We start from the raw sequence: 19,141 nt of genomic DNA, 5'->3' as shown, positions 1-19,141 counted from the left end.
CGGCTGCGGCCGCCTCGCCGCAGAAGTATCTCCGAATGGAGCCGTCCCCCTTCGGCGATGTCTCCTCCCGCCTCACCACAGGTGGGACTGGGCCGGGTGGCTGCCAGGGTGGGCTTGGGGGCGCATGATGAAGCGGGTGGGGTGGGTGCTGGACTGTGGCCCTCGTTCTTAACTAAGTCCGGCGACCACATACGTTTCTTTTAATTAGCCCTCAGAGGTATGGAGGCACAATAGACATGGCCTGATGTTAAGGGAGGGTAGTCGGGAGGTTGAGTGGGTAGGGGCCGTGTCGTGCCGGTATTGTGGAGAAGGGGAAGATCCTTTTCTTTGGGCAGAATCACTGGAATTGAGTGTTTCCGTAGTAAGTAGCGACCCAGCGGAAACGATCAGAGAGGTCGATATTATTCATAAATCAGGCGAGAGAAAGGTCACATCTCACCCGAATCTCGATGTCTGTTGGCCTGAATCAATTGGTTGCAGCTATTAACTCTGGGACTGGGTGGTTTGAGGCGAGACGGCAGCCCCTCCTCCAGTTCAGACATGGCTGATTTTAGTATAGAGGGGGTGGGGGGTGGGGATGGATGTCACTGGGGCGAGATCTAGGCCTGTCATTAATCACCCACAAGAACGCCACTTTGGCTGAGTCAAGACCTGTTTCCCTAGCAGGGTCAACAACAAAGAAAATGCTCTTCCCGAGTACTGTAATGTGATCACACTGGGTCTAGACCTTGGGAAATCTTGAAGTTTTAGTGAAATACAAATTGTATTGAAAATTGAGGCTGAGTAGTTGCTTTTCCTTAGAAATGCCTTAATTTCTACTCAAAAAGTATGTTAAGAAAATAACTTAGCCTTAAAAATGAAAATAAAAACCTAAGATTCCAAGGGACTCCAGACTTATTTGCTTTTCATCTTGAAACATTTCCTGAAAGTGACTATGAGGAATGCCTTTGGCTGCTTTTTACAGCAAGTGTATGACCAGGTTTGTTTTTTTTTTTTTGTACTTTAAATTCTCGTGTGCCCCTGGCACAGTCCTAGGATAGGCTTTTGTGGACTTGAAGTGTAAATCCGTTTCCTTTGTGTGTAGCATTCAAAGGTTTTGTGTGTGAGCCTGTGGTAATATCACCCTTAGACAAAGCCTTTTCTTGGCTTGATTTTAAATGTCTTGTTATCATTAGCTTTGAAAAAAAGATGGAAATTATATTATCTCTATATTTTGCAACTTGTATTTGGAATTGACTCTACTAAGTGGGTTTTCTTAATGTCAATTTTTAAGATACCCTTTCCCAAATCCATGGAGAAACCTCAAATACCTAGATTACTATTTCTGCAATTAAATATTTGATCTGACTTTATGCTCTTTTAGAGTTGTAGCCAGTTTTAAAAGGAATTCACAGAATTTTATTTAATGAGGATACCTAAACTGTCTTTTATGTGAAGGCATTCACATAGGCATTGTTAGGCATTACTTAAAAACAAGAGAACCACCATTGACAAGAATGAGTTCCTTGTTGACATTTTGATTGTCTTTAGTGAAATATCTTTGAAAACTGAAACATCATGGGATCTATACTTAACTACTAATAAAGCCATTTCAAAGTAGCTGGAATAAACCAGCAGTAAATTTAACTGGAGGTAGTGGATTAATACAGTCTTAGGTTTGTGAGTTAAAAAATAACTAAATGCTGTTTAGTCCAGCGTATAAACACCAGGGAGCTATATAACATGTTCCCTCACTTTAATGGGAACTTAGAATTGTGATCCTTTTGCAAATTAGTCGTTTCAGTGATATATTTGTAGCATTGATTAATACATTGGGCTCCTCATTATCTCAAATTTCAAATGAGTGAGCTGCAATAGTAAAAATCAGAATAATTGCTATTGTTAAAGCCAGCTGATTCAAATTCACATTCAGTTTCTGAAATGTTCTTATATTTTAATTTTCAAGGTGTTTTTTGACATCAATGTTGGAAGTTTGTTCATACCCTGGAGCCTAAAATCACATCCTAATTGATTTTTATTGAGTTTGCTAAAAATTATTTAGCTATTTCAGCTAATTGGAATATTAACTTAAAATGTTGACTGGAGAAAAAGTTAAATTTGCTGAAGTTCTGATTTGCTAAATGTTAATTTTTTACTGTAATTTACGACACTGAAAAAAGGTGTCTTTTATGACCAGTTTGGGGTATGCTTCTGTCTTGTTTTGTAATAATGTCATAATGGGAACTGTAGTATTATTCAGGTGTCCCAGAGCTTTCCCAGTTTTCCTGTTTCCAAACTTGAAAATAATTTTTTTCCAAGCACCCAACTTTTAGATTTTTATTTTAACAGTGGTGATTCCTAAAAAAACAACTTTATATGAGTGAATGCCCATCTTTAGCTGAAATAAGTAGAACTAGGACTGGAAGTAGACAAGGCTTACTAAATTCAGATTGACAGATTGCTAAATTGTTTTCTTTTCACTTCAGTTGAGTTCAGTGTAATTTAAATAAATTTAGAACTAGAGAACACATATATAGTATACAGTTTATCATCGTTCTCCTATGGATACTTCCATACCAGTTATTTCTCATGGGTGAAGCTTAAGTTATGATATGGGTTATTAGTAGTATCAGGAACTGGGACATCTGCTTTAAACCCTAGTTATTATTCTAGTTATTATTTTAGTCATTCCAGGAAGGTGATTCCAAGTTTGACTTAATGACTGTTTTTATTTAAGTCAATATTTTTCAAACTGTTGAAATTTAATAACTGGGAAAAAAGAATAGTGGAGCTGAAGGAAGTCAAGCTTGCTTTCTTATCCTCAAGACTTAGAGCTTTTATTATCTTAATTAACACTGTGGGTTTTTTTTAGGAGCCCCTTACAGCATGTCTCAAACCTGTTTTTGGGGACACCTGAGTTTACTAATTCAGAAGTACAGTCTAGGACAGGATCAACAAACTGGCTTTGCTTTTGTATTAGATTGGGAACTAAGAACATTTTTAATATTTTTTAAATAGTTGGAAAATTATTTTGTGATGCAGAAAGTGATAAAAATCAAATAGTGTCTATAAATAACAATTTTATTAGACACAGCTATGCTCGTTATTTTATCAAGTTCTGTTCATTGCAGATGATAATGGCAGGATAGAGTAGTGACAGATTATTTTGCCCTAGAGCTTTGAATTTGTTGACCGATCCTTTACAGGAAAAGTTTATGTACTCTGGTTTAGGGTGTTAGCAGTGAGGCTTATAATACTCCTGAGTGTGTAAAGGAAAAAGAGGATGATGAGTGAAGATGGGTAGGGGGAGAGAAGCATTAAATATGGTTGCACAAGTGAATGCCTCCCAAAACTTTCACTTCTGTTGAGTTCAGTGTAATTTAAATAAATTTAGAACTAGACAAGTTAGTTGAAAAGAAATTCAAAGTGTTCTATCCTTTTCTATTAGTTTTTGAAACATCTATATTATTATCATTTAGCCAAGATTGTCATGACATTCTCAAGAAAGAAGTTATTTTCATAAAACCAAAATATTATGCAACATTACAAGAGACTGTCAGTCAAATCCAACACATTGTTTTCATAATTGTGCAGTGAATTAATGGTCTGGTGAAGAGAGCCTTCTGTAGATGTGTCAACTTCTTTCTCAGTTTGTTAGGCACATTAATACACATTGTTTATGGCTTGGTACCATTGCTCTAGTTTGTCTTAGGAATTGAGTTGGATGAAGAGTTAAATTCCTTTGTGAGAACTCATTGTATTTGCTGGAAACTTGCCATTAAAAATGGAAACTACAGCTTGTGAATGGGGAAGAGTTTACAGGAACATAAATTGTTCACTAGACATTGATTGCTTGCCTGCAAACAGAGACACCAGCTGGTTTAAATGAAATATAAATGGTTCTAGGCAAACAAATGAGATGTCTGTTGGAGGAGGCAACATCTCACTTCAGATGTCATTTATTTGAGCCAGAAGTTTTTTGTTTTTTTTTTAATATTTTGTGGTTATTTAGACAGCAGTTAACTTCTAATTTCTTAGTGGATTTGACAAATAAGTGTTTTTAATGATCTTTGTATTATGGATTTTTAAACCTAATATTTTATTTATGACTATATATGTAACTGCAGTTATTTCATAGTTCTATAAATTATGCCTTTAAGAATCCAAGTTGGAATTGGGCTGTAGTGCAGCAGTACAGCAAGCTAGCATGCATGAAAACAATGAGGACATGGTTTTTATCCTCAATACTGCAAAGTAGAAGAAAAAAAGAATCCTTTATAACCATTAAAAACAGTATAGTTATATTCATTTTGGGGGGGAGATGGAAGGTAGAAAAATGAAGCCAAACTTAGCACAGAAAGATGTAAGCTACATACAACTAGTTCAGAGGTTAGCTGCCTTTTTAGGTATGGATGCTATCAGCTCAGAACTACAGAAACATAATCTGAGATGTAAAGGAGAATAACTTCTTGTTATTGAATGGCTTTATAGGAAAAATAGGCTAAATATACTGAATATTACTCATATAAGTCTTTCCTACTAAGTGTTGAGATGTAGGGATAAAAACACTTTAGTTTTGAAAGACTGAAAATAAAGAGATTAAGGGGAAGTGTCCAGTTTTGAGTATTTTTGCTATCTAAAAGAGAAGTTTTCTCCTACAAAAATGCAGAGTAATAGCATGAGTTGAGTTTGCACCTTTTGGATAGTTGGTTCATGAAAATAGTAATGGCATTGGGAGTGGGTATTTAAAGTCCTTATAACTGAATTTGGTAATTAGCAATTTGTGATTCTTGGAGCCCTTACCATTAACATTGTGCCTAATACAGATGACTCACAGAATGTTCTCTGTGCATATGTGAATTTCTTGCCTTTGAGAAGATAACCTACTTTTTAAAAAGTATGAATGGGAAACACTTATTTAAATCTGTATGTACCAGCCTGGCATTTGTAGATATAACTAATTACAAATAGTGTAAAAATGGCCTCAGAGTTATTCTTATCTGTCATAATGTTTATCACAAATAAAATTTCAAAATGTTGAATTTTTTGAGTTATTCAGACCTTGGCATTTCCTAAGGCTCTTTGAGGTGCTAAAGTTTGGGGAGGGGAGGTTCAGTTTTGCGCATTAGTTCTGTATCACTTTTTTCTTTTTTTTTTTTTTAAGCACTTGAAATATACTTGTCAGTATTTTTTCTAGATGGTAAACATAAGACTGCCTGCATTCCAATATTATAAATAGTTTACAAAAATTTTACCATTATCATAGATTTGCTCATTTAAAGAAACATTTTCAAAACTTTACAGAATTTTGAGGAGAAAACATTTTGTAATGAAGTTCTGAGATATTTTCTAAAAGAATTGAAAAAGATGAAATGGTATTGCAACTACATTAAACAGGGAATCCTTGAGATAATTTAAAATTCTAGTGTATGTTCCTTTGTTAATTTTGATATTTATTTTAGGATTGTTGTCAGATTTTTACAGTAAAATAGACTTTGTAATCTTGGGAAGGTAGAATTTTTAAGAATGTGGTAGTGGTTGTGGTATTTGACCTTCTAGCTCTAGAAAAGCAGCATAGAATATACTTCTAGTTTTGTAGTATAGCTTACTTCTATCTTTTCCTTTAAAAGTTGAGTAAGTCAGTTTTTTATCTGTGAGATGTTATGGGCAAATCATACTGAGATATACTAGTGCTTTGGAACATTGTGATTTTATCAAAATTCTTTTCATTAGAATTTTGGGATTTGATTTAATTATATTCCTAGGTCTCATGTACTTCATTTTTTTCCCACTGTATTTAAAAATCTAAATTTCTCCTCTAATAAGTCACTTTTTCAAGTTCATCAGAATCCCTTTTGTGGTCTAAATTCTGTGCTGGTTAATCAAAGAACTATGTCTCTTGAGGGGCTGATAAATCGGCCATTATTGATGAATTCCATCCATAGGCTGGCTAAGCTTGAATAAAATGTAACAAAGATTTTTTTTTAAAGGTGTTAAAGCTTGTTTATATTCTGACCTTGGCATTTTCATTTTTGTTAAGGTTTATTCTTACAAAACTCCCTCCCAAAAAAGTCAAACGGAAGGGGAGAAAGGGACTTAGAAGCGTTAGTTTTTGTTTTTGTGTTTAAAATAAGAGGGTGTTATTAAACTGACTTAGCAACTGAAGAATAGAATATGAAGTGGGATTTGAAGAAAGTCTATCAAACATTACTGTTCCTGAAATTGCTTTTTAATTGTTAATAGGGGATTGCCTTGTTCTTAATGCTAAGATATAATTTTCTGGAAGAACTTTTTTATTATTTTTTTAAAAAATTGGTGCATTATGGTGGTACATAATGGTGGGATCTGTTGTTAGTACGTTTGCAAATATAACAATATAATTTGGCCAGTATTATTCCTGAGTATTTCCCCTTTCCTACTCTCTCTCCATGGTCCCTATCCTATACTGATTTCCTTTTGATTTTCATGAAGTCCCCTCTCCCCACCTTTCTTTTCCTTTTTCTTCTCTACCTCTGAAAGTACTTTTCTCAGTGTTAAAATTGGTTTAAAAGTATGGGAGATTTTAGTTGCTATGCCGGGATTGGGGAATCTGGTGGTCATTTTAACAGCCTCCAGTGGCCCAAGGTAGATAATGGTACATTATCAGAGGCTGGCATTATAACGCCTTGTACATGTGTGGCAATGCTGACCTCATTTAGAATAATTCTTAACATTTAAAACAATAAGACATTCTCATAGGAGCTAAATACCTGTCGTAAGAGAAGATAGTGTAGAGCCACTTTAGCCATCCCTTAATATAAATTTAAATTTCTGGATGTAAAATGAAGATTTCTTACCTGTTTTGCTATAGCCAGTGATCATTGTTTCAGGGCTCTAGATGGAAATTATGCTCTATTATGTTTACTACCTTCTTGATAAGCAAACTCTTTGAAGTTTCAGGGTGTGAAAGAATTACTACGTAGTTGTTACCCCTCTGTTCTGACATCTGCTTTTTAAAAATCAGTTTCCTCATTGTAATATATTGTAATTTTAGGTGCTTATGGAATACTGTAGTATTACACTATTATACTGTAGTTTTACAGTACTAGAGAGCAATAGATATTAACAGCTTGTGTCTTGAAGTCAGAACCTTATCGACAGTAACTTTTTAGAAACAAGACATTGAAGCAGAGCCTCATTTTTCTCATCTATAAAAATATACACACCTGCCTCATTTGAGTGAGGAAATAGTCAAAATAGAGCAACCTCAAATGGAACTTTTAACATTGTCCCACAGTACCACATTTCAGTTAAATAACCTTGTCCTTAATAGAGGCCATCAAATTTTTAAGTTTCCCAATACCTATACTATGACATTTGTGCCTATCCTATTTTTATTTTAGTGTCATTGAAGGTTAAAGGAAATGATGAAAGCCCTTTACACATTAAGGGAAGGATTCCCCCCCCCTCGAAAGGAACTTTATCCTCTTTATTATTATTATTTTTTTCTCAACTGGATCTTTGCTTTTGAAATGAAATATTCTCAGGCCTCCCATTGGAAAATAAGTAAAACATCATCTTCCTCCTGCTGTCTTATATTCCTCCACTTTAAAACCAAATTAAAAGAGCTTTCAAGTCGCCTGCTTCTATTTCTTTGGTAATCAACTCCTAATGTATTTGTGCTTCAGACAGCTCTTGTCAAGTCACCAGTGAATTCCATGGCACTTAGTTCTCTGGTTTGACCTTTTTTTTAATAGTATTCACCCTGTTGACATGCTCCTTTTTTTTCTTCTGTGATCACATTGTTTTCTTCCACCTCTCTGGCTGCTCTTTCTGTCTTCATCTGGCCATTAAATTTAGGAGTTCCCTAGTTTCAGGTTCAGTTCCATGCCTATCTTAATAGCTCCCTTGACACACATGATGCACAATAATTTATACCTTTAGTTCAGAGCATTTCTTTTTAGTTCTAGCCATGGGGAATTTGAACCTTTTATTGTCAGATTTTCCCAGTAGCCCCCCACCTCCCACCCGAAATCAGAATTTTTGTAAAATCTGTTGACTTTTGGCAATACTAGGGATCAGACCCTGGCCTTATACATGGTAGTTAAGCACTCAACGACTAAGCCACATCCCCAGCCCACAAATCTGTTGATTTTTAAAAGCTTACAAGTAATTTATAAAGTACATGGGATAAACAAAAGATGCCAGTGGGATTCCAATCAATTCCAACACAAGTTATAATAGAAAAGTAAACATGTTTGTTCATCACCAAATGATAGTGATTAAATTTTAGAAAGAAAGTATGTTAGGAGAGATGACAGAAGCAGTATATATAGTGTCATGTAGTAAATCTCAGTAGGTCTATTCAACTTAAATTAATTTGCAGATTTTCCTAGGTATGTCTAACTTAGAACTTACAAAACCATTCAGGTGAGGGTGGTAAAATGAATTTAGCTCATTGGCTTAGGTATTTTTGTAATTATTCCAGCTGTCAATGCTTTCCTTCCCCTCTCCATTCACTAGTAAGAACTACCTTTTTTTTTTTTTTAAGTCACATTAAAAGAGTTACTTTAAACAAGGACTAGACACTAAAGTACCCATACATAGTTCCAGACAAGTAATATAAATCAGTGATGGAAACTAGGTGGGTATTAGCAAATTCCAGTCTTGCTATGGACCAGCAGCTCTGCCCATCAGAATCTACATTTTAAGAAGATTGCCCAGTATGGCCATAAATTCACACCTATTTTTTTTTTTTTTTTTTTAAGTATTCAAGTTAAACAGGGCTTGATTTGGTCTGCAAGTCACCCATTTATAAATTCTGGTTTCCAGGTATACTCAATTTTGGTGGGTGTTGGGGCAGGCTGGGTAGTGCCCTAGCAAGTCATGATAGGAAATGGGTTTGTACTTCAGCTTGATTGTGCTGCTCTAGAGTCTCAAAGAATTTGTTCTCAGTCTTTGCAGACTGGCTGAGGTTCTAAATTTACATTATATATTTTACTTTACAAGGTGTTCATTTTCTTACAGTAGGAAGAAAAATTATAATCAGGGTCACGGTATATTATTTCATTGATACTAAATAGCCAGTGATAATTTATTTGACATAAGTGATTGGACTTGTCAGAATCCTATAGATAAATCTAAGTTACTTTGCCTTCATGCCTCAGGTGGGGGTAGTAGGGTAGGAGCTGGACCTCTTGCTTCTGAACCAAATGGAACCATGCACACTTTGGGTTTTGAATTTTGGATGGTTCAATTTCCTTTCTTTTCCCTGTTCACAGACTTAAAATTTCTTAGCTTGTAAGCTATTTGAGAAGATACCTGTAAGTAGTAAGATTCATGCTAATCTAGATAGCGGTTAAAATTTTAGCTGTACATTGACTATGTGATGTTAGAATGTGGTTCCAGATCCAAGAATATAAGAATTACTTTAGTTTCTAAACAGATGTTCCTGGGAAGATAGCTGGTTTTTGAAGGTGTATCTCCATAGTAACCTCCATTTGTATATGTTTTAATTTACAAAGTGGACATGACAATGTATAATATGCATTTCAAAACTACAGATTTGTTCTATTACTGTATTTGAAACAATTTCTTAGTTTTTGGTCTTAATGGCTACTGTAGATTTTCTGAACTTAATTGTACAGATTTTTCTTATCATTTGTATCCCTATTTAGAAATGACAAACTTTCAGGACTTTTTTTTTAGGGTTTTTTTTTTTTTTTTAATGTTTTGTTTTTGAGGAGGGGCCTAGATACCCATTTTTACCCCAAAGATACTTCCTAGAGAAATAAATGCCAATCAAAGTGATATAAAAGGTTATATCATACATATAAACTTAAAACTGTTCATGAAACATTAATGTTTGAGCTAGTAATTTCAGTGGGAAATTAAAGCTTTATGGGTCTGGATGGAGCACAATTGAATTTCACATACTTTTTTTTTTTTTTAAATTCATGGATCCTAGAAAGGTATTTGTCACTTCTCTCTTCCCCAATTTGTGGTACTCCTTTAAACATATTTTTAGTTGGTTCTCTGTCCAAGCTCCTTGCCTTGAACACAGTCCCATCTTGATACTGTTTTTCTTATTCTCATCAATTCAGCTGTTCAATTTTTTTTTAATCCCATAACTACTTTCTCATGTTTGATTGTCAAATCTTATTCATTATATCCAGAGATTTTAAGGCATCAGTGGAAACTAAAAAGAGGCTTTTGGGGGGTGAGAGTGTACCAGGGGTTGAACTCAGAGGCACGCAACCACTGAGCCACATCCCCAGCCCTGTTTTGTACTTTATATTTAGTCACAGGTCTCACTGAGTTGATTGGTGCCTTGCTGTTGCTGAGGCTGGCTTTTGAACTCCTGCCTCAGCTGCCGAGACTATAGATTTGTGTCACTGTGCCCACCTGAGGCCCCACCTCCATTCACCTAAATTAAAATATATATATATATAGCAAAGGAATAAGTGCTGACTCATTGTTATGACTTACCTATTAAGGAGGGGACTTTTATTAGCAATTTTAGCAGCATTTACTAGATTGGCGGATGAAAATCTTAGAGTCAGAATTTGCTGCTCTTTTACTTAATAGTTTATGATAAAAGAGTAAGGTTTTTGAGATTTTAGCAGCTGATAATGCAAATGAAGCTTTGACATTTTTTAAATGGACTGTTGGCAACACAGTGTCAAATGTTGCATATTCTTAGAATATAATACTTAAGAGTATGTAAATGTGCGTAAACTTGCTAGTTTGATAAGAGAAGGCTTGAGAGAACTTTTGGAGTGATGGATCTAAATAGCTTAAGTAGACAAGTATGGAAGGCATTCATCAAGCTGGTCTAGTAGCACCTTATGTCAAATATCTAGGTTTGGCCTATCAATATGAGTTGTAAAATATTGAATCTGGGAACATTTCTTGAGTTAATCATCTTTAAAACAGTTTAAACCCTTGAACTGTGAGCTTGAGGCTTGTAGTTAGCTGTTTGTGACTTGTGCTACTGAGATCTTGGCCAAGTTAAAACGGACAATTTTTCTGCATAACACTGTAGATCACGTTACCAGTATTAGAACATTTGAGGGCACAGTGTGGCTTAGGTGACATAGTTGCATCATATTAGATGTGAAAAGCAGTACAGGCAGGCAATAGCATTCAAAGTTCTTCAGCTCTTTAACTGACAGTATCAAGTGTTGGCAAGGATGTAGAGCAGCTGGAACTCTTAATACAGTTAAGGTGGTAGGAATGCAAAGTGGTAAAATCACTCTGGAAAACATTTTGGTAGTTTCTTACAAACTAAAACCATTTGCTTATGAAGTCAATCCCATTCCTAGGTATTTACCTAAGAAAAATTAAAATATGTTCACCCTAAGACTGGTACGTGAATATTCATAATAGCCCTAAATTGAAAAGAATCCAAATGTCCTTTAATGGAATAAATTAGTACATACGTGTATACACCACAAAATAAAAAGAAATTACTGATTCATTCAACATAAATGAATCTCAAACATATGAACTTAATACAATATAAAATCTATGTAAATAGTTGTTAGGTTATGTTTTTTTAGAGAATAATGACAAGAAAAATGTACTACCTGTACAGATGTTATTTTTTAAAAATACTTTGCTCTCTGGTTGTTTAAATCTACAGATACAGAACCATGGATACAGAGGGCCAGCTGTAATAACAAGTTGAGTGTTGGCAAATGGTGGTTGTGTGTGTGTGTGGGTGGGGGAGGGGGTGAGATTAACTGCAAAGGAGGAGCCTGAGAAAACTTTTGGAGTGATGAAGGTTGTGATGGTTCCAAGACTGTATGTACTTTGTCTGAACTCAATCATATATTTAAATTGGTGAATTCTGTCATTTGTAAATTATACCTTAAAATTCTTGTTAGTGATGTCAGTTAAGTATCAGGTGATGTGGAGGTTTACAAAGCTAAATTTCAAAAAAATTTACTGTATCGTAATCCTGGGTTTGTTGCAGACATTCTTTCCGTATATTTTAGTTGTGCTTTCATTGATTTGGGTGTGAAGCCAGCAGCAAAGGAAGACTGAAGTAATCTGAGAATGGCTATGTAATAATCAGTGAATATATACACATGTATGTGTCACACAAAAGGTAGATGTTAAAGTCAAGTTATTCTGAGCTAGTAGCTCCTTAAGTTTGGTTGTGAATAAAATTTAAGATGCACTGAATGATACATTTGATCAGGATGTTAGTACTAGCTTTGAACAGAAAGTGGTAAGTGAGTGAAACTTGCTGCTTGTCATTATCAGAGATCAAAATATCACCTTTAAAACCTTTTAGAATATTATTACTGAAAGGAGTTCTGTTGTTTAAAAAAGTATTTATGCTTGCCCTGATTAATAAAGTATGTTGTATTAGTTTTATTGACACCTCTGATGAATATTAGGAAACCCATTTATATCTGGGTTAACTTGTCATTCAATAGGGAGTAATTTTAATTCACACTGGTTAACTTCATTTTAAAATTATGAACTATTTCACCTAAATGGAAGACTGAAAGTAACATAACCCATATTAAACAAAATGTGAACACCTTAAAAAAATGTTAAATACTAAAGCCAACACAACCAAACTGAAGCTAAATCATTCCAATGTGTGCTTTTGTATTTAAACCACAAATTCATGTACAAACATTTTGTTTACAAAGTTAAATTATCTTTTGCAGCTTTTTTTTTCCAGTTAAAATAATGCTTTAGGGAAGTTTTCATGTTTTAAAGCTTCACTGTACAATCAAATGTTAAAAGTTATACTGTACTATGAACTTTTTATTAAGTTGTTGCAATTTCATTTTTGCTTAATCTTGTTTTGGATTAGGATTAGTAAGCATAGATAATTTATTAATTTGGGAGCAGTGGGGGTAGTGGAAACCTTAGGAACTTTTTGGAGAGGCCAAATGGTAACTATTTTGAATTACAACTCTTTCTGAAATAAATCATACTGACTTAAAGACACAACAGGATAAATTTTACCTATTTTAATGGCTGTGATTAAATATAACTGCATTGTGGTATAGTAGTACTTATTTATTAGGAGAGCCTGTTATACTCTATAAATGTTTTTCCCCAGAGATTGAGAGTGTTTTACTGTTAATGCTGGAATATTCGTAGGTTCTTCCCAGCTTAATATTAATGGCCATAACTATTTTATGTATGATGATATTTTAGTATCCACCTACTGTTACTTCTCACCAGTGTATGTTGCGTATACAGAATCCTCCCTCTTTTAATTATTTATGGGCTTGGCAGTATATCTTCATTTAATAGTGCTAAATGTGGTGAATAAATGAGCTTGAGTTTGGGACTCTTAAGAATGTTTTTGTACTCCCTGACCATTATTTGGAACAGAAACTTATTTTTTTTGCTAGTCAGTGTTCAAAGAAGTATTTCTGTTGAATAGCTGAATTCCAGGTGATGTGTATATGCTGTTTTTGAGCAAGTGTCTCAACATGTACTGAAACGAATACCTCCAAAAATATCAGTCTTCTGTAATATCTGAATGGAATATTTGGATAGATTGGACCTACTAAATAATTGTTAGAAAGCTGACCTTTCTTTAACTTCAAAGCTTTTATCTTGCCAAATTTTAACTCTCTTTCTTTTAGAACAAATTCTGTACAACATAAAACAAGAGTATAAACGCATGCAGAAGAGAAGACATTTAGAAACTAGTTTCCAACAGACAGATCCAGGTTGTAGTTCTGATGCACAGCCACATGCATTTCTCCTCAGTGGACCAGCTTCACCAGGTAACAGTAAACTTTAATACATGAAAAGAAATATTATTCACTATGGGGAAAGTTTAATACAAAATCAAGCTCCTTTCTCCCCCAAGATTAATAATGTGTTTATACGCATGTGTGTAATGAATAATATCTTAAAAATATGGTACAAAGTAAGTAATCACAACCTAGATTCCCACTAACCAAAGACAATCACCTAGCCTCCATTTTAAAGAAAATTTAACAGTATAGCCTATGCTTTATTAGGTAACTTGCATGGCGGATGCTCTGCACTTTTATGGTTTTCCTTGATTACTTAACTGTCAATTAGATTATGAAGTTCTGTTAACAGAATTTAAAGAAATAACCCTGTATACATAATTGTCATACATTTGTTTTATTGGGATGGATTCCTGAAGGTGAATTCTTAACATATCTTGTTAGAGGGACTTATTTATTTGCAGATAAACTTTATTGGGGACCAGATGTGAGTGGGTGAATCCCCAGGGTAAGAGGAGGTGAGGGTGGGACCTAGACTGTATCAACAAGAGACCAAGATCATTATCATTTCATTGTCAATTTACTTCTTAGATGATCAGTTAACAGGCAGCCTTCACAAAGGGGGATAGTAATTATGAACTAAAGTTGGTATACTTTACTCTGGTAAATAGATATGGGTGTAATAAATACAGTTAACTGGTCCTAGCCATGCAGGTTGTAAGGAGCAAGAGAATTGAGAGGAATAGGAGGCGCTGGGGCACACAAAGCAAGATGAAAACAGTTGACAGCAGATGTTTGTGTGTTTATAAAGTACTTGCAATGATGTAACAGATGGCCATCATAAACCTGAGTTCTCAAAAAGATAAATGTCAATACTTTTAATCTGGGAGTGATGTTTTTGAAAGATCAAAGTGCCTTAAGTGATTCTTGAAGAGGAATGCATTTCTGAAGAAATTCTTTATATGAAGTATTTCACTCTCTGATAATGCCATATCTAGATTCCAGAATGTTCTCTAGAGTAAATTTCTATAAAAGGGATCATGCGGTACTTTTAAAAAAATTATAAAGGGTTTATTGTGCCAATAAAATAATCTTTTTTTAAATGATGGAAAAACCCCTCTAAATTAGAAGAGTTTGGAAAATGAGGGTAGTACTTGTATAAAAATGGTGGAATAATAATCCCCAGTTTCTTGTAAGACACTTACTGAATGTCTTTTTAAGTATGTAATTATTTGTTAACTCTTAATATAAAATTAAGTTGGTCATTATTTCTTTTTGGAAAGTTTGTAATCTGTTCACTAAAACCCTTTATGGTAGGATATGTGCTAGAATGGAGTTAAGTTTTATAATGGGACTCACCCGTCACTGGAATGTTTTAAAGCTTTGTCCACTCATCTGAGAATTTTCTCCTTATATTTTATTACCTCATGCTGTTTGTAGAGTCTCAAGCTGATAGAATTATTGTTGCTTTTAAACCTGTTGTTAGACTGCTTGGGAAATCCTATGCTAAAAACTGATTTTAAAATAGGATTTAATATCACTATCAAAAAAATATCTAGATGAAATCTCTTTAGATAGAAGATGCGTACTATCATGGCCCTAAATCATCAGGTATTTTTTGTTCACATTGTATATAGGGACTTCATCTGCAACATCCTCACCATTAAAAAAAGAACAGCCCTTATTTACTCTACGGCAGGTTGGGATGATCTGCGAACGTTTGTTGAAAGAACGTGAAGAGAAAGTTCGAGAGGAGTATGAAGAAATATTGAACACAAAACTTGCAGGTAATACGAGTTTTTAGAGTGTCTTAGAAGCTCATTGTAAGCAGTGCATTATTTCCCATGTGTACATTGTATCAGTTAAATTACACTGTTCTGTACACTGGTACACATGTTTTCTGGGAACAAGGAATTTCATTTTAATAAAGGACATCAACTGCCTTCTAGCTATGTACCACCTTAGTGACCTCAGGAAAGAGTTTTGTAGATTAGCAACAGTATTAGTGATTTTATATTTTTCTTTTCACATACGAATCCTGTGCTATTACTATTTCAGTTTAGTTGTGGATTTTTGGATTTATATCTTTCACAATAACTTTGTTATTTTTTTTTTAAGAGAGAATTTTTTAATATTTATTTTTTTAGTTTCTGGTGGACACAACATTTTTATTTTTATGTGGTGCTGAGGATCGAACCCAGTGCCCCGCGCATGCCAGGTGAGCGCGCTACCGCTTGAGCCTCATCCCCAGCCCCAATAACTTTTTTTTTTTTAAAAGACAGAGAGAGAGGGAGGGAGAGAGAATTTTAATATTTATTTTTTAGTTCTTGGCAGACACAACATCTTTGTATGTGGTGCTGAGGATCGAACCCAGGCCACACACATGCTAGGCGAGGGCGCTACTGCTTGAGCCACATCCCCAGCCCCCCAATAACTTTGTTATCAATGTAAATATTTTTAATGTATGGTAATTTGATCATGTTTCTAATTTTAAGCTCCAGATTTTATTATAGCTATTAATTTGCTCATAATAATTTTTTTCTTGATATCTGATTAGAAAACATGTTTTTTTTTTTTTTGTTAGGCTTTGTCGACATATTTCCTCTCACTGTAATAAATTGCTGTTCATAGACAACTTAAAATAAAACTTTGGTTATATCCTAAGCTTAATGCTGTCTGATACACTATTACTACTGAGTTTATTATGTGTCAACTTTGAATTGTTTCAGATATTTTCTACTTGTAGTTACCTGATTTTATTAGGCCATTTTGCAAGTCATGTGATGGACATGTCCCTTTATTTATAGAACAATATGATGCATTTGTGAAGTTTACACATGATCAGATAATGCGACGATATGGAGAACAGCCTGCTAGTTGTAAGTACTTGCCTTTGAATTATAAATCGAAAACAAAAACATCTATTAAAAAGAAAATAATTATTTTCATATTCAAGAATACACTTTTAACAGAAAATGATGGAGAAAAAGCCTGGAAGGAATAAGCACACAACTTTTGTAAGGCTTACTTAATTATCTAGGGGCAGTATCTGGAACGAATATCTAATGTATTTTAATTTTGCTATGAAAATATTTAAATTTTGACCTGTTCTTTGCACTAATTTTCCTTTTCTCCTCTTTCTAGATGTTTCATGAATCAAGTTTTCTGCAATTGTGGGCTGCCTTATTTCTTGTTGAGTTGTTGCAGGAGGTCCCAATTTCGACATGCAACAATGCCAATATTCCCTGTGAATGCAGGTTATGTCAAGCTTTCATCAGTGGCAACCACTCTTAGGCAGCAGCAACTGGTTTTGGAAATTTCCCTGATGTCAGTACCACCTGGATGTGGACCTTTGCTACCTGTATTAATACCAGTGGCCTCACTTTGCTGTATCATTACAATTTGGCTTCTCATATTAATATGTTTGAAAAGGATTAAAGCTGGTATTCTAGAACATGCCCTTCATTGGTTGTGTAAATAAAACTGTAGAATGACACTTCAGATGAAGTTAGTGTGATTTTAATTGTGCACTACAACCAAACTGTAACCAGTTATTAATAATTTAGAATGTAATCCCAGGACAATATTGAGCAAATAGCCTACAGTACTTCCTGTCAAATAGTGAAGGAGGAGGGCATTTCTGTATTCCAGGACTTCTTGGGGTTTCAGAATGGGTTTATATGATTTTTCTTTCCTTTTTTTTTTTGGTAGTTTTATTTATTCTATCAGTCTTTTTAACAAATGTTTATTGCTGCATTTTTTTTTCCCAGTGTATCATTGTTTTACTGCCCTTGTAGTACTGGAATTTAGTTGGAAGAATAAAACATTTACTTCTATCCTGCTTGTTTTTTAAATGTACAAATGGGTAGTATTTGAATAAAGCCAGTGTTTTAAATGTAAGCATTTTCCAGGACTCAGTTAAGTAAATTTTTCTGGTAAGATTTAAAATTTGAGTGCTATTTCAAAAAGTTGCGTTCTGATTCTAAATTACTTCTGTAACTTGTAACATTTTCTGCATAATAATATATTACCTCATAGATAGTTCTAAGAGCTCTAGAATTTTTACCTAAAAGGCATCAATAGAATCCAATTTTTTTTTAAGGACGTGATATTTGATGTGCAAGAAAGCATGACTCAGCAAATTTAACTCACTTTCCCTGAGTGGCTTCTAGACCCAGCTTTCTTTCAATAAGTGAGCTTCAGTGAATTTGTCTGTTGAAAACTAACAGCATATTTCCGCTGATTACCCAAATCCTAAATATACTGGAACATAAACCTTTATAAGTGATTCAGTTAGTAGAACAAGGGAAAAGTTTTTTCTTTTTAATTTTAGCAATTGTATTTCACCAATTCTTCGAGAATCTTAAAAGGTATTGGCTTAGTACTACGATTCTCAATCTCAGCATTACTGACAATTTTGGCCAGATTGTACCTGTGTTCTGCAGGGAGTTTAACAAACAACATCCCTGGCCAGTTACCCTCCTCCTCAAGTTGTGACGACCATATGTCTCATTGCTAAGTCCCAGCCAAGAAGTACCAGTTTAATGGGTAACATTTTTTAGGAGAGTGCAAACAGTAAGTTAAAATATGGAGGCATGGGAATACAGTGAATGTAAACATGCTTTAACCCTTGTTAACCTTAGGACAAAACTGGATATTCTTTTGTTAAATAAGCATTTGTGAATTTTCACTGATAAAACCCAGCTGTTAACAAATTTTTATGTTTGGAAGGCAAAATCAGCTGAACGGGAAAAAAATGCTAGCAATCTGAAAAGTCATAAGAGTTTCAATTTTAGATATAACTTCATTAAACTTTCCTTCACAGCTAAATTTCTGTATTATCTTACCAAAAAGTTCTATTTTACATTTAAAATAAGTAGTAGTCTAAGAGAATTCAAGAAAGTTAATGTACAGGATTCTTGGATTTAGTTAAAATTATGTGGACTCAGTAGTTGATTTACTATAGTCCATATACCAATTTATCTCAGTGAAAAGAACTGTATTAGCTGCCTAGGGATTCTTAATTCCCAAAGAGACCCGAAATTCCTCATAATAAGTAGTCACATAATTCAGTGTACTATGTCATTATTTTAGTAAAAGGCAGTTATGATATAGAGCCGTACTTGCCTTACTATAATAATATGTGTTGAGTGAATCTGATTAGCAAGGGTACAAATAAGGTAGAATTCTTTGTATTGTTGAGGAAAAATAGGCATTTGAAAAAAATATCGGAGGTTTAAAATATCAAGACTTTGACATGACTAATGAACATGATTTCTAAACAGACAGTGATTGCATTTACAATACTACCTGAAGAGCTTTCTTTTTAAAAAAAAGATCGTAAGGCCCCCACCCCTATAAACTGCATTAGAAGACCTAGGAAAAGAAGACCACTGGAATCGGTAAAATACATTTTGCAGATATGATCCAAGCAGCTAGAGTTG

The 19,141-nt window shown here is 34.3% G+C and overlaps 1 protein-coding gene across 1 annotated transcript in view; it reads left to right on the top strand.

The window, feature by feature from the left end:
• The window catches only part of Akirin2 (akirin 2), an 18,139-nt gene extending 542 nt beyond the window's left edge, over window positions 1–17,597 (top strand). Inside the window, exons 3-7 of the mRNA XM_048797892.1 lie at window positions 1–81; window positions 13,581–13,724; window positions 15,335–15,484; window positions 16,505–16,576; window positions 16,842–17,597. Coding sequence (XP_048653849.1) covers window positions 1–81; window positions 13,581–13,724; window positions 15,335–15,484; window positions 16,505–16,576; window positions 16,842–16,852 — 458 coding nt within the window. The 3' untranslated portion in view covers window positions 16,853–17,597. The remainder of the gene's footprint in view (window positions 82–13,580; window positions 13,725–15,334; window positions 15,485–16,504; window positions 16,577–16,841) is intronic.
• Window positions 17,598–19,141: the final 1,544 nt, after the last annotated feature.

The sequence above is a fragment of the Marmota marmota genome, unplaced genomic scaffold (genome assembly GCF_001458135.2).
Source record: "Marmota marmota marmota unplaced genomic scaffold, marMar, whole genome shotgun sequence".
Taxonomy (NCBI): Eukaryota; Metazoa; Chordata; class Mammalia; order Rodentia; family Sciuridae; genus Marmota; species Marmota marmota.
The sequence above is the reverse complement of the archived record's forward strand: the minus strand, read 5'-3'. Positions and strand labels throughout refer to the sequence as shown.